Raw genomic sequence first — 15,725 nt, 5'->3', positions numbered from 1 at the left:
ATTTTTGTTTTATCTTGTCTTTTTTTTTTTACATGTGCACATGAATAAACTGAAGCTCAAAAGCAAACCTGGGCAAGCAGGTTTATACGTGCTGTCAGAGAAGGTGCTCCCGAGAGAACCCCGAATGCAAGAGTCTTGTTATCCAGTTTAAATCACATTTTCATTTTCTCATGTCACACTCAATTCTTATCGCATTCAAGGAGGGATTTCCTTGACGATGAGCCTGAGCGTCCTTAGACAGACTTGGACAGGAATTTGAAAATTGAGCCTTGGACTTAAAAGTCACTTAGAGTGGTTCAGAGGGAGACCTTATCTTGTTTTTAGAAATGGAGACGTGCTTTTACATCTTACATCACTCACACATCAACAGTGATTATTCAGTGGGATGGAGTATTCAGGGAAAAATATTGCTGCAAAGGAAAAAAATGTCTGTTTTCATCAGTACTCATCACAGACTTGCTGTCTACAGATTGTTCAGATCTTCATTTAAAGCCAGTTTGCTTGTTAGATGAATGCATGTCAGGATTTATCTCCCACACATCTCTATTGGCACTATGTCAGTTTCCTATCTCCTAATACTGATGGTAAAATGGTGATCAGCTACTGTAATGCTGGCAATTAATGAGAAAACTATTTGTACTGTACCACCTACAGAGGTGTTTGGATATTTTTAGATTATGTCTTTCAGAAGTCACATCTTTGAGCTTTATGCAAATGGAATATGTCAGGATGCACAATTAACACATGGAGTATCAGCATCACTCTAAAAGTGACAGTGTCTCAAATGGAAATGACAGGGTTCTATTTTCATGGCATGAAATGAAACTGAGCCTTTTCATGGCTGTCAAATGTGGTCAGAGTTAAAATGGCAGTATATTTGCTCACATTACCTGTACCCAATCATTCCATGAAAGGGTGCCCAGCTTTGGCAGTAGCCCATTAAAGGTGCAAACCTGCTCATTAAAAAACACTGCTCTAGAAGTCGAAAACTCCATGGGTACCTTTAAATTAGGATCTACTGTAGTTTCTAGCAATACTGACCAGTCTCTCTTCAATATAACCAACCAGGCCCAAATCATGCCGTTAATAAAAGTATTTAGAATATACTTTCTGGAATCCAAATCTCTGCCGTATTATTGGCTTTTATTGAGGAAAAGCAAGTTCTCTTGACAGTGGTGTGTCGGAGCCAATAAACATTCATTGCCATTACATAAAAGCTATAGATGGTAGGTGGTAATTCTTCAGCAAAAAAACTTCCCAATTAGAAATCTTGATGAGGACTGTATTGTAGAGTAATCAAATGTAATTTTCAAACACTTTGGGCTCAAGAAACTTAAGTTTGTTGATGTGGTGGCCAAAGTCTTTGGATGGTTCCCAAGTAACTGAAATACAGTGAGAGAGTGTCTATGTGTTGCCTGTAACAGGTTGTGACTGATAGCTACGTTGGGTTTAGTATCACATCAACAGACATTAGAAATGTGTTCAGTAAGACCATGTCTAATTAATGTGCATCTGGTGTTGCCAAATGACTGTGATAGAGCAGATGCCGGAGCCCCTTACAAAGGATAAATAAATGAATTACTAGATACTCAGTTACATCTTAACAATATTATACTTTATCATTGTGGAGGTATAATGGAAATCACCAGTGCATTGGATGGATAAATAGTCTAGATTGTCCCTCAATCAATAGGCCCTTATGACATGCAGCTGCTCTGCACAGGTGTCGTTAAGACCTGCCCATGAAAATTAAAATGCTCATTCAGTTCATTTCCTTTGGAACCATAAAAAGTACTGCCTTACCATAAGATACGCATTAATGCATCTTGTCAAACCACAGGAAATGTATCATTAAGCAGCACTACCAAGATCTGAAATTTGGAGAGTAAGTGACAACCTCATATTAGCATTAATAAGTTAATTTGTCATCACACTAAAGACCACCATGACTACCTTAAGATCATCTTTGGTAATCAAAGATTCTGCTCCATTAGTGGTGATTGGCATTAAGCCACTGGTGATGATCACCAGCAGAACCTGGCACAGAAAGTCATTCAGAATCATTTTATGACACTAAAATATGTCAAAAGCATGAAATGAATATGTATGAATTTTAGGTTAGGATAGGTGGTAGATGTTGAAGCGTGTGGGAATGAAATCAGGGTCAACTCAAGGACTAAGTCACTGCAAGGTAGGTAGACTAATAGAAAATAAATGTCTTTGTCTAAAAGTTGATACATTTACATATTACTAATCCATTTCTGAGTTCAGTATTAATCCCTTTTTAGCTCTGACACCTGTCCCACATATGAGTTGTGTGTCACTATGGTCTTACTTGCCAAAGACATCATATAACAAAGCAACTCGAAGTGACCTCACATCTTTCAGCAGGTATTGATAAACTGTGTCTGAGACGACTCAGTTTATATCTGAGCCTGTGATATTTATTTCAAGTATCCCTTTCACAGGTTCAAAGATGGCTGTGGTTAAAACCTCTGGGTCTTCCGTTTTCTGCCTTCCTGCCTTTGGTGTTGTGTTGTTGAATGTTCTTCCACCTGCTGTGTTTTAAGATTTCCTGTGCCTCCGGGACTTTGATCACAATGGACCTGTAAAGCCTGTGTCAGGATGTCCCAGGCAGCTTTTAGTTTGTTGTTGCAAAATGAACCAACAGGATGTTGACACTGATCTTTTTTTTTCTTTTAAGTACTTAAAGTTACATCATTTAAAACATTTGAGCTAACCCATTCTTTACTTTGACAAGTGTGTCATATTTTGTGTGTCAGTGGTATCAGAACTTCTTAATACACTTACATTGTATAAAGGGGAGTACCGACAAAGCTGTTACTGTTTACCAAATAGGGAGAATCTAAGATTAACTCTATTTGCGGTAAATAAAGAGAGAAGGATGTGAGAGCAGAAAATTGTATGTTGGTTACAATGGTTACAATCTTTGTGTAGCAGTTTGAAAGCAAGTCATTTCATGGTAATACAGATACGTGGGCTCCAGTAACCTCATGAATATGATCTTGTGTTTTCTAAAAATATGTTTTCTGAAAGAAAATCATGTGAATCAAGTCCAATTTTTAATAATATTCTTCTTTCTTTGTTTTCAACATTTTTGGAAATATGCTTATTCACTTTATTGCCAAGACTTAGATGAAAAGATTGATATCATTCTCATGTGTGTATGCTAAATATGAAACTACAACCAGCAGCCAGTTAGCTTAGCTTATCATAAAGACTGGACAAAGGGGGAAACAGCTAGGCTGGCTCTGTCCAGACGTAACAAATTCTGCCTTCCAGCACCTCTGAAGTTCACTAATGAACACATTATATTACCATATAAAAGAACTTACTCTTAAGCTTCTGTTTATGGGATGGTTGTGTTGCTGTAGAATGGGCACACCCCTCAAAAATATGGAAATATCTAAACTTCTGTATTTTATACAAGATTCTTGTCAAAACTGTAATGAAATGAAATTATTTAAAATATTGAAATGGGACAGAATATTCTAGTTGTTTTTCTTTGTTGACAAAATTACAAAAAAGCACTTAAATCATTATTTTCATAATGAGATTACCAATGCATTAGCACTCATTCCTGTGATATGTTGCTTTTAATTAAAGTGCTAAGTGACCTGTTTCTCTCCTCTGGGTTTGAATCCAGTGCATTGCCCCCAGCTAATCTCCACTTCAGTATCTCCATCCACTAATCCTGAGTGGCATGGCAATTGTCACAATATACAGTGCTTTAGCTTAAAGACTAGATACAGTACTATCCCTATTTCACCCATGCTCCGCCCTGTCCCATAGGGAATCTCTAGTATAGGAGGAGATGTGTTGCTGTCTCCCTGGTGCTGTTGCCAGGCAGTTTGCATTCAGATGAATTAGTCAGCTTTCTTGTTTGAAAGCCTCTTAAGCACTATCTTCTTAAGTTGGTGTTGACCATAAAACTGTGTGGTGGAGAAGGTCATGGTGCTGTGATGCTGCCGTATGGCTCTATACTGGGAGGGAGTAAATAGACCTAATTGAGTAATGGGATCTCTTAATTGCTGCTGTAAGATACTGCAAGTGCATGGGTTTGTTAAAGAAGTGCTGGCAACCTAATCCTGTTAATAAGGCTTCATCCTCTGTCTGTAAAAATATCAAACATTTCAAAATTGTCTGTACAAAATTACATGACAACAAATCCAATAGATGTTACGATATTTCATTTTGGACCAAAGTGGTGGACCGACTGACCGATCAACATTTCCATCCCTAGATAAAAGTGATGTGATGGTAATGCCTATGTATTCATACACAGTGAAGGGTTTAAAATGTGGCACTGGCATTTAATAAAAGCTGTTTATTATTTGCCAGAATGAATGCTTTGTCTTCCAAGTCATTGGAGTAAGCGTTACTGCCATATGGGCTAGCAGATGCCCATTGCACCTCTCAGGAGCTCCCATTCGCTAAACCAAGCGACTGGCTTATATCAGGGTCTCTAGTCCTCTCCCAGCCCTCTCTTGGAATCCCTATCTGTAGTCAGAAGTCTTCTTAGAGTTAAAGAATGCTGCTTAAACTTTTGACAATCTTTCATCTGTACCCAGTCATCCTGGAAAAAAATCCTAGGCCTGCTGAAAACTTTTTTTTTTTCATGTTTGCCCTAAATTCAGAATTCTGAAGACGTCGCATTAAAAATTAAGATGTGCATCTTTTTTTTTTGCTTTCTTTGAGGCATGGCACATACTAATATCTCATAGTGTTTAATGATGTTCGGAGAAGCTAATGATCGAGTCCTTATGGGCCTGTTGAATAGATGAAAGCCCTCAATGGAATTTGATCTGTTTCCAAGTAGTTCAGAGCAGTGTTTTGTGCATGCATTGTAATGAGCTGAACTTGCATTTTCTCAAAACTGTTGATGCTGCACATAACTAACAGTCTCACAAGGATACTGGAGAAGCAGTTGTTGTTCTTAGTCACTCTGTTATCTTAAGTAATTACTACATTTACAAGAAACATGAAAGACTATGCAATAATTCCATAATTGTTACAAACAAAAACATAATTATGTATACTCTGTCATTGTAAACATGGTTTACACAATGTTTTCTGTATAATGACACGTATGTTTTGTCTCTCTTTTCCAGATTATTTTGCTGCTCCAAGATCCTGCTGTAAAATTCTCTCTATAATTCTTCCCTTGGCTTCAACCTCTGACCATTTCACTGGACTGGAAGACCTAATCAGTGAAAAGTCTGGTTGATGACTGTAACACACTCTCTCCCAGAGTCATCTGCCCCTCCTCCTGTCCCTCCCCAGCATGGCTAGACGGAGGTTAGACTGCCTTTTTTTAGGCCAGGTGTTTGCTGGCCTGATCCTGGTATCGATAGGACTATCCTTCGTCCAGAGCAATGAGTGTCCCCAGCTGTGTGTGTGTGAGATCCGACCCTGGTTTACCCCCCAGTCCACTTACAGAGAAGCTATCACTGTGGATTGCAATGACCTGCGCCTAACACGCATCCCGGGGAACCTCTCAAGTGACACTCAGGTTCTCCTCCTACAGAGCAACTACATTGCCAGGACCAGTGAAGAGCTGGAGCAGCTCTTCAACCTCACTGAGCTGGACTTGTCCCAGAACAACTTCAGTAGCATCCGGGATGTTGGCCTTACCAATATGTCCCAGCTCACCACGCTTCATCTGGAAGAGAACCAGATCACGGAAATGCCCGATTACTGTCTACAGGACCTCAGCAACCTGCAGGAGCTCTACATTAACCACAATCAGATCAACACTATCTCAGCTAATGCCTTCTCTGGGCTCCACAACCTGCTAAGGCTTCACCTCAACTCCAACAAGCTCAAGACCATCAATAGCCAGTGGTTTGATTCTACACCCAATCTAGAGATCCTCATGATTGGGGAGAATCCCATTGTTGGAATAATGGACTTCAACTTTAAGCCACTGGGCAACCTGAGAAGCCTTGTTTTGGCTGGGATGGATTTGACAGACATCCCTGGAAATGCTTTTGTGGGACTTGACAATCTTGAGAGCCTCTCTTTCTACGACAATAAGCTGGTCAGCGTTCCTCAAAGAGCCCTCCAGAAACTACCTAACCTCAAGTTCTTGGATTTGAACAAAAATCCAGTACACAAGATTCAGGAAGGAGATTTCAAGAACATGCTGAGACTAAAAGAGCTGGGAATAAACAACATGGGTGAGCTGGTTTCTATTGACCAGTACAGTCTGGACAATCTTCCTGAGCTCACTAAGCTGGAGGCTACAAACAACCCCAAGTTCTCTTACATCCATCGTCAGGCCTTTCGCGATGTCCCAGCCTTGGAGAGTCTAATGTTGAACAACAATGCCCTGAATGCTCTCTATCAGTCCACTGTGGATTCTCTCCCCAACCTACGTGAGATCAGCATCCACAGCAATCCTCTTCGCTGTGACTGTGTCATCCAGTGGATGAGCTCCAACAAAACCACTGTCCGTTTCATGGAACCCCTGTCCATGTTTTGTGCCATGCCAACAGAGGTCAGGGGTATGCATGTGCGGGAGGTGCTGCAGAAGGACTTATTAAACCAATGCTTGCCAATGATTTCCCATGATACCTTCCCCAACCACCTCAATTTGGACATTGGCATGACTGTGGACTTGGACTGCAGAGCCATGTCCCAGCCTGAGCCAGAAATCTACTGGGTGACACCGATGGGGAACAAGGTAATGATGGACACCCTATCAGACAAGTACAGCCTCAGCAGTGAAGGGACATTGAGAATTTCTCATATCCAAGTGGAAGACTCTGGCAGATACACTTGTGTGGCTCAAAATTCAGAAGGAGCTGACACAAGAGTGACAGCCATACGTGTGAACGGCACTCTGCTAGACAGCACTCAGCTTATGAAGATCTACGTCAAACAGACAGAGTCCCACTCAATCCTGGTCTCCTGGAAAGTAAACTCAAATGTAATGACCTCTAACTTAAAGTGGTCATCTGCCACCATGAAAATAGACAACCCACATATTACTTACACTGCCAGGGTACCTGTGGATGTCCACGAGTACAACCTTACGCATTTACAACCAGCGACTGAGTATGAAGTGTGCCTCACGGTCTCCAACATCCACCAACAAACGCAGAAGTCCTGCGTAAATGTGACAACAAAGCAAGCAACTTTTGCTGTGGAAATATCCGACCAAGGGACAAACACTGCTCTTGCAGCAGTTATGGGAACAATGTTTGCAATCATCAGCCTGGCATCTCTGGGTGTGTATATTGCTAAGAGGTGGAAGAGGAAAAACTATCATCATTCCCTGAAAAAGTATATGCAGAAGACCTCATCAATACCGCTAAACGAGTTGTACCCTCCTCTTATCAACTTGTGGGAGGCAGACAGTGAGAAGGAGAAAGAGGGTTCCTCCGAGACCAAACCTAGCCAGGTGGACACCACACGCAGTTACTACATGTGGTGAGAGCTCCCACCTGTTTGGACATCCAGAGACATGTTTCTGTCAGGAGCACAAATATACATATTTGCTTCTTTGTGTAAAAGTGAGCTAAGTCTTTTTTTTTCTTTCATGTTTCCTTTTTGTGTTCTTCGGTTCTCTCAGACTTTGAAGCTAACGATGAACCGACATTTCCGATCTTTAGTTTAGCATATTGCCTTTTTACCTCTTGCCCATTTTGACACACAATATGGCAGCTTTGTTTAGCTTACTGGACTAAGTAGTCACTTTGCTTTATTTTTAGTACTTGTTTTAATGAACACAGCATGAGTATTGTCACGGATTCAGTATGCGTGAACAAAGGAAAAGCTGAAATCCCACACGTTTTGACTTGTTTCTCTGGCAGAGCTGTTAGAGACTGCAATCTTTCTTTCTCTTGTAAAACAGTTTTACTGTTGACTGTTGTGCACTGAAATATATATACTAATTTGTCTATCAACTCAAATATAAGCTGACAAAGTACGTTTAGACTTGATATACTGTCTATTGAATAATGTTAGCAATTCTTCTGTAATGTTGTATCAGCTATGATTTCATTTACTTTTTGTACATTAATAAACAGTATGTTTGATTTAGACTTTGTGTTTGCAGAGAAACTACTGTAAACCAGCAATAGAAATATGAATGTTATAAACTAGGTAAATAGATGTAAGGCTTTTAAATTTCTTAAATATTTCTTTTCTTATTTTGCTAGAATATGTCTACAATCACTGGTTTTGTTGTGGTTTACACACACAAACATGTTTATTGAGGAGCAAGTTAAATAAAATCTTCTTTCCTCATATTTTTTAAACCATGATTTCAACACCATGTTTCATTTTTATATACAGTATGTATAGTTAATTGTGTATACTCTATATTTAGTAAATATTTTTGAAGAAATAGACATTTACAGGTTGAAAGTAAAAGTTGAAAAGCATAAATTGTCATTGCAGGGAAAATCATCATGTTCATGTCTTATGTTAGAATTTATTAATTTCAGTGTGATGAGCGTAGCTGTAGGTGTTAGTGTTGATAGAGAGAGAATGGAAGACGCAAACTGCAGTGTGTTTGCCTCTGCAAAGCAATTATCAGAGAATAATTTAAATTCTAGTCCCGGTAGAATATAATTACTGCACAAAATGCCTCAGAGAACATACAGTAACTTCAAAAACAAAGAAATTAGTCACTCATAAAACCAAGACTGTGGATAGGGCCTGCATTTTTGTCACATCCTGTTCGCTGTCTGTTTTATTATACAAAGCACACCTCTACATTGTAAAACTAAAGAAAGAAGGCAACATATGGCATATGCCACAAGACTATAATGCAGCTGAGAAGGGATCAAAGGAGATGGTGATTATGGATAATGGACATTTACAGCAAGTAGAGATGGCAGTGTTATATGGCACCAAGCAACCGTGCAATAAATCAGCCAAATGTTTCATATTCTCAGCATTTAGCACTGTATGTGGTATGGAATTTACAGCACGTTTATGACTGCAAATTTCCATGTTGGATTTTTATTCAATGTAACATAATAAGTAGCTTTTTTCATCTCTGTCAGTAAAAACTAGTGATACAGTAATGTGAAAGCTGACGTTGAGTTACTTGCAACCCATCAGTGCCTCTGCAAGGTCCATAACTCCAACACAATGCAAATCCCAATCTCAGTGGCTCACTGTCTAGAAAAAGAAGATCTCCAGTGGGAGCCAGAAGCTCTGTTGTTTCTGGTGTTGACTGACAGCTCTGGGCTTTGTGGTGCAATCAAACGATCCCCATTTAGTCTCCACTGACAATGTGCTCGTTCTCCTGCATGCTCTCTTCTCCTCAATTATTTCTGGAATTGAGACAAATATTCCTCAGTGTGAAGAAAACAATGGACAGTTCATAAGCTATTTGTAGATTTGCTTTGTGCATAGCAGCTGTTTTAATATCACCATTGACTGTTATAGGTGAGCTCATAGTTTTGTAGAACAAGGTGTAATCAAACTGAGAATATTGTAAGTTCTTTTAAAGATGGTTGATATAATAGTGTATCTGGGCTTTATATGGGTTTTATACCTGAACAGTATAGTGCCACCTTGATGAGTTATTTTAATAAGGGGAATAACAAATGTTTTTTATATAATTCTTTGCAGGAATATTACACAAAACAGACATTTATAATCAGTATATAAGCACTCTCATGACAACTGAACAAAATTCTCTGCGAGATGCAGCTAATACCTCTAGATCTAAATTTTTTAAGTGGCCCTTGAGTGATTTTTTTTTGTTACATACTATTTTCAAGGTCAAGACTGAACCTGCAAGCTCTGTCTTTGTGACTTTTAAATAAGTTTATAAAAAAGTTTTAAATCCGCCTGTGACTGCATTATACATGTGTATAAACAGTTAATAAATGTTTTAAAAACACACTGTAACATATGTGTGTGATCATATATCATTAAATATGATTACAGCTATGACGCACATATGTGTATATATATTGTATATATGTTATCAATTATTTATTAACTGTTTATTTACCAGTTACACATGCGTCATAGGAGAAGGTGACTGTTGACAAATACACTAATAAAATTTTGAAAGCCTTTATGTCTGCTTAACAGTAGATTATGATATGATATACATTTTTAAATGATTTTTAAATGGCTTTATACATTTCTTTTAAAAACTGAATAGGCTTATACTTCAAATAAAGTGTTACTGATACACATTATATATCAGGCATTATACATTACAGATCTCAGAAGTCCCTTGACTCTAATGTCACACTACTGTCAGTAACTTATTTGAGCTTTGATTTTGCTTTGCGTGCATTGTACATCAAGAAATGCCAGTGATGTAATAGGTTAAACACCCTCTCACACTACCGCTTTTCTTTGTGCATAGAGATGTCAGGAGATGCTGCAAGAAAAATGTCAGTGAATGTCACAGATCCTTCAGGGAGACCTGTGTCCTATGCTGAGAATGATGGACAGAGGAGGGCAGAGCAGCAGTAGTCTGGCATTTGTTAAACCTGCGCATTGAAACTGCCACTTTGAAAAATCCACTGCCGTCCTTTTATCTGCAAGGAGCGGACAAGCCTTTATATGGACTCAGCGGGTAGCCTAGTAACAGACCGGAAATCAGCTCATTGGGACAGCTATCAATGAAAGCTTTTCAAAGCCTGTGCTGGAGCCTGCACCATGTCCCATCCCAGTGGCCTGTTTCCATGACAACCCCTCCCTCCTTCCACCTGCGGGTGCTGGCAGCCAAGTGAGAGAAGTCATGTACACTTTCAAAGGTGTGGAGCGAAAAAAGCCCCATCTTTGCGCTGAAGGTAAAGTATAATGGCACAAAGCACTCCTCTACTGGGCTTCATGCTTCTTTCTCTTGTGTCATGCTTGAGAAGAACTACATAAAATTTTTGCTCTAGACAGGATGAATACTGTGCTGGAAACATTAAGCAAATATCTACACAGTTCTTGTTTCAAGGTGAGCCACTGGATCACCTCCATTTCAAGGACTGAATATACTCTAATTGTTTTTTTCTGAGTTATCTCAAGTAACAGAAATGGGACAGTCTTAGAAATAATGCAGCATACAAACATATTCATACCCACATCAATTTTCATTCAAGTATGTTTCTACACTGGTGGTGAATTGATGATGGGTTGTTTGTAACCTGTCTGTTTCTGGCCTCAGCACCCAGTGGCTTACAGCCTTAGGGGACTTTTTGTCTCCATTTTCTGCTGTTTTACAACATACGTGCTGCAGTCACTTTAAGATATTAATCATAATTTAATCTCTGTCCAATAAGAAGGCAGAATGCAAGACTGAGCCAAAACCTGAAGCTCTCCATCCATTTAGAGCCTGCTTTAAGTAAGGATAAACCAAAGAGAGGATGAGGGAGTGGTTTAGCTTTGAGTACAGGAGGAGGGATACAAATGAAGTCCAACTGTTATCCTGTGCACAGTTCTAGCAACAGAGCTCTTCTGCTGGTGATGCTGTTATACTGAGTAGATGTGATTCTTTTTAAATAAGTCATGAGAATATAGATATGGGTGCCTTTGGGGGATCTTTCCTTCTGGTGCTCTATGTCAACACAAAGCTGTTATGTGGTGTTTTTAGATCTGCATATTCATATCAGCAGTGGAAAAGATGATAAATGAGACAATCTACAAAACAGTTTGTGTTTTGAGCCCTAACCGGATCCATGCCATGAGATGTAAAGGAGCACAAAATACAACACACCCAGTTTCAGGGTCAGCTAAAGGGAATGCCAACAGTCAGTGAAAAAGAAATGACATGAAATGCTGTTGTTTATGACCAATTAGAGTGTCCAGACCATCCATAAACAAGACAGACATTTTTCCAATATCGGTAGTCATTACAGTTACAACAAGCAACATGGCACCTGTTCTCTGCTGTATTTAATACTCCATTGCAATCAAGAAAAAAACCTAAGTAAACTAAAATGACCTTGTTCTCATAATTTGCCTGTTTGTTTCAGGCTACATACAGGCTATTTAACCAGTTTCTCCGGCTGAGAAACACACAGTCACAGTTATAGGACTTTCGCTGTGCAGTTTCACCTTTTAAGTCAAAACCATAATTTTACTTATAAAAAAAATACAAGAGCCTCTCTCAAAGCTGAGTGCAGTCTTAGGCAGCTTAGTACCTGGAACAATGGTGAGAGAAGCCGAAAGCTTTTCACTGCCTTTTGTAATCCACGCAGCACTCAGCTTTTGATGGCTCAGAGTGGCTGACTCCTTGCTACCTGTGTTTGTACGATGTGATGAGTCTCACTCTTAACAATACAGTTGATCATCAGCAAGGTTCAACAACAGGTCATCTCACATAGACTGGTTATCTAAGTGAATGAGGAGGCATGCATATTTCTTATCAGGGGGTGGGGGGGGGGGGGGGGGGGGATTTTTGCGAGTAAGCTTCCTTGTTTTCTTTTTGAAAACAAGGAAGCTTGTTTTCCTGACTACAAAACAGAGATATGAGTAATATGCAGACTGAGTGGGACTAAGAAAGTTTTTTTTTCTGATCTTTGAGTTAAAGTGAGTTAAGTTTATAATATAACGCTGCCATGCTTCAGTGGTGATGGCAAGAATAGTATGCATGCCGATATCTTTATTAAAGCGAATTAGTGATTAGTGACCCTTATGCATGAATTATCAATAATAGCCTAATTTTACGCATGATCCATGATGATGAAGATACAGAAAAATAGAAATGCATGGCAAAATAGCATATTGTCAATATTTTAGAGACTCCCCAGAATTTCACAAATCATGTTTTCAGGGGAGCTCATGTCTTATTAAGAGGAGCCAAGCTCTCTCTGGTAGTTCGCACCCTACGCTAGCCTTGCCGTAGTTATTTTAATTGTTCTTGAGAGAGTGTGGGTGTGACTTCACACCTCTTCCTGAGAGCAACTGGCTGCTCTGCAGAGACAGCACCTGTAAACCTGTTCTCTTATTATTCCCAAACTCTCACACATACAAAGATAAATTTAACTACTCACAAGTGTTTGTTACCAAGCGAGCATTTGATGAATGATGCTATGCAGAAGGTGGTGAAGTTGGAACTCTTGGGTTTGTATGACCTTCATCAAATTGTATGGTAAAACATGTAATTTGTATGGGAAAACATGCAAAAGCAGCTTTGGCAAATTTGTTATTATCAGAAGAATTTAGTTTCCTATTTCACAAACAAGTATTTTTATGACTGTGTATGGCTCTAGGGATGGCAGTATAGGTCTGTTGGCCACCTTTTTGGTCCAGACTGAAATATTTCAAAAACTGCTGGCTATATTGTCATAAAAGTTCGTACAAACATTCATGATCCCCAGTGGATGAATCCCACTGAATTTACCTCTATATCCACTAGTAGATTGACATTTGTGATTTTGAATGAAATATCTCAACAAATATGGGACGCTTTGCTATGAAATTTGGTACACACATTAATGTTCCCCTGAGGATTAATGTAATATCTTTGGGGTTCCCCTGACTTTTCATCTAGCACCATCATCAGGTCAAAATTTCAATTTGTCCAATACTTTGGTTCATGACCAAATACATGCAAAAATAATGACATCACCATCAGCATAAGCTGTATTTTGTATTGAGTGCTAATAGTAAATGTTAGTGTGCTACTATGTAAAACTGAGATGGTGAACATGGTTAAAATTATACAAACATTTTTCTCAAAGCACCACATAGCTGCAGGATTCAGATGGCCTCCCCAGCATAAACAAAAAGTTCAAATGCGGTTTTCAACCAACAGCAGCACTTTAAAAGTGTGGTATTGTCATGAGGAGCAAGTCTGTGCTATGCCAGTGTGGGCATGTTGATGACTAAAGCACATTTCCAAACCAACCAATTTTCCTTTTTTATTTGGGGAGATTGGCAGCACCCAACACCCCCTACTGAAGGCATGCTCCCTCAGCCATGAAGCAACAATGTGCCAGTAAGCACAGCCTCAAAGAGCTGTTAGAATGGCTGTTTTCATCTTGTTGAATTATATTTATGTGTGTTTTTAGCATTGGTGCATACCGTTGAGTCAGCATCTCCTCAACATCACATTGGCGTATTTTCCTGGCACAGTTCAAAGGCAATGCAAACCCTTTTCTGGCCAGGTAAACACCAATCTACATAAAGCTAAGTGCATTGGGCACCTTCATCATCTTATAGCTGCGTTTTATCAGAATGTGAATGGCCTATTTCAAGAAAGATTATTGAACAGTGGGAATAAATATAGAAATAAAATAAAACAAATGCTGCCTCTGCAGCAGTCAACAAAAGATGAAATCTCTCACTGAGGAGTGGCGTGACATATCTGTACATCCTGTGGAATCTGATCCAGTGTTGAAGCTGGTTGGATGCATTCAGTGTGAGACATGTGACACTGTTGCTTATTTTAGCCTTCATTTACACAGAAATTCAGTTTGAATAATTTTGAGTATAATTACCAAGAGCGGAAGAGGTGAGTTTCACTTGTTGTTGTGTGTCTCTTTTACTTTTAGGGCTCCATTGTGATGAGATTACTGCTTCTATACTATCTGAATAATAGAAGCGTACTGTAGGGAAAAAACACAGTTGAAATGTGGAAACATAATGCATTTCAGTAATGTTAATCATGTGTTAAATGCATAATGAATTGTTGGATGGATTGTTGTGGTGTTTTCTCTCAGGGCCCAATTAAAGAGCTTTGCTTTTTGCCTGCAGCGTACTGTAAGTGTGAATGTGTGTTAAATCTCATTGCTGACACAGGGGCTTGAAGCTCATTTCCATCTTCTTAGACGTACTGTAGTTCCTACTGTTACCGTTGTATCTTCATTCAAACAGGAATATAAAGTGCTCTGCAGTAATGAAAGTCCAAATCTCTGGGAAAAAATGTCTATCCAATCTATTGGGAAAATTCAGAGACAGAACATAAATACTAAATGCACAAAAGAAAATATTAATAAGTGTGTACAATGCTACCTCAATAATTAAGAAATATATTCCATTTTGACTGCATGAAGGTGAAACATTAATGGGACAACACAATCAGAGGTGGCCTCACCCCATTGCTCTATTGATTCCCTTGTCATCAAAACCACACAAAATTCCACTTATATTGATTGCTGATGTGTGCATTTGTGTGTGTGCGGCACACGTGGTTGTGTTATGTTTGTATTTGCGCAGTATTAAAATCAATGAAAGCCAGTAGATTTCAGCCTTACATAACAACATGTTCAGCATATTTTGGCCTGACCTTATGCTGCTTCTGACCTTTCCTCAAGCAAAATGGTGACATACAGTATAGAAGCAGGTCAAAAAAGGTCAACCATCTGTTGACTTATAAAATCCACATGGGTCTCGCCTGTACAAAACTCCTCATCTATTATAATATGAAAGACAGTTAGGGTGGGAGGGCTTTGACTGCTTTGTAACCTTTCTGTCATAATAAATAAATCCTGATGAAAGAAGCCACTGTGTAATATTTGTGATATTGCAAAGTATCTCCAAAGTTCTCAACAGCTGAGACGAAAAACTATAATTTTGAGTTATGATGGACAAAATGAAAATGAAAAAATGTTTGTAACTTGTACAGGAGCATGCAGTCATTCAGTTTAACTTCAAACCTCAAACTTCAGAGAAGCATTTATTTAGAGTTACCATATTTTATTGTGAACAACATACACATGTCCTCTACCAATACCAACCATTTTTTAAAATTTTGGATAAATGAGTCGGATGCAATCAGGCCGGAA

General features: G+C 39.0%; 1 protein-coding gene across 2 annotated transcripts in view; it reads left to right on the top strand.

Annotated features, from left to right (window-relative positions):
* Positions 1-8,288, top strand: part of lrrn1 (leucine rich repeat neuronal 1) — a 30,716-nt gene extending 22,428 nt beyond the window's left edge. For both annotated transcript variants that reach the window (XM_044350245.1, XM_044350246.1), the window contains one exon: positions 5,133-8,288. In XM_044350245.1, coding sequence (XP_044206180.1) covers positions 5,306-7,459 — 2,154 coding nt within the window. In that variant the 5' untranslated portion in view covers positions 5,133-5,305 and the 3' untranslated portion in view covers positions 7,460-8,288. The remainder of the gene's footprint in view (positions 1-5,132) is intronic.
* The last annotated feature ends 7,437 nt before the right edge of the window (positions 8,289-15,725 follow it).

The sequence above is a fragment of the Thunnus albacares genome, chromosome 4 (genome assembly GCF_914725855.1).
Source record: "Thunnus albacares chromosome 4, fThuAlb1.1, whole genome shotgun sequence".
In the NCBI taxonomy this organism is placed as follows: Eukaryota; Metazoa; Chordata; class Actinopteri; order Scombriformes; family Scombridae; genus Thunnus; species Thunnus albacares.
The sequence above is the reverse complement of the archived record's forward strand: the minus strand, read 5'-3'. Positions and strand labels throughout refer to the sequence as shown.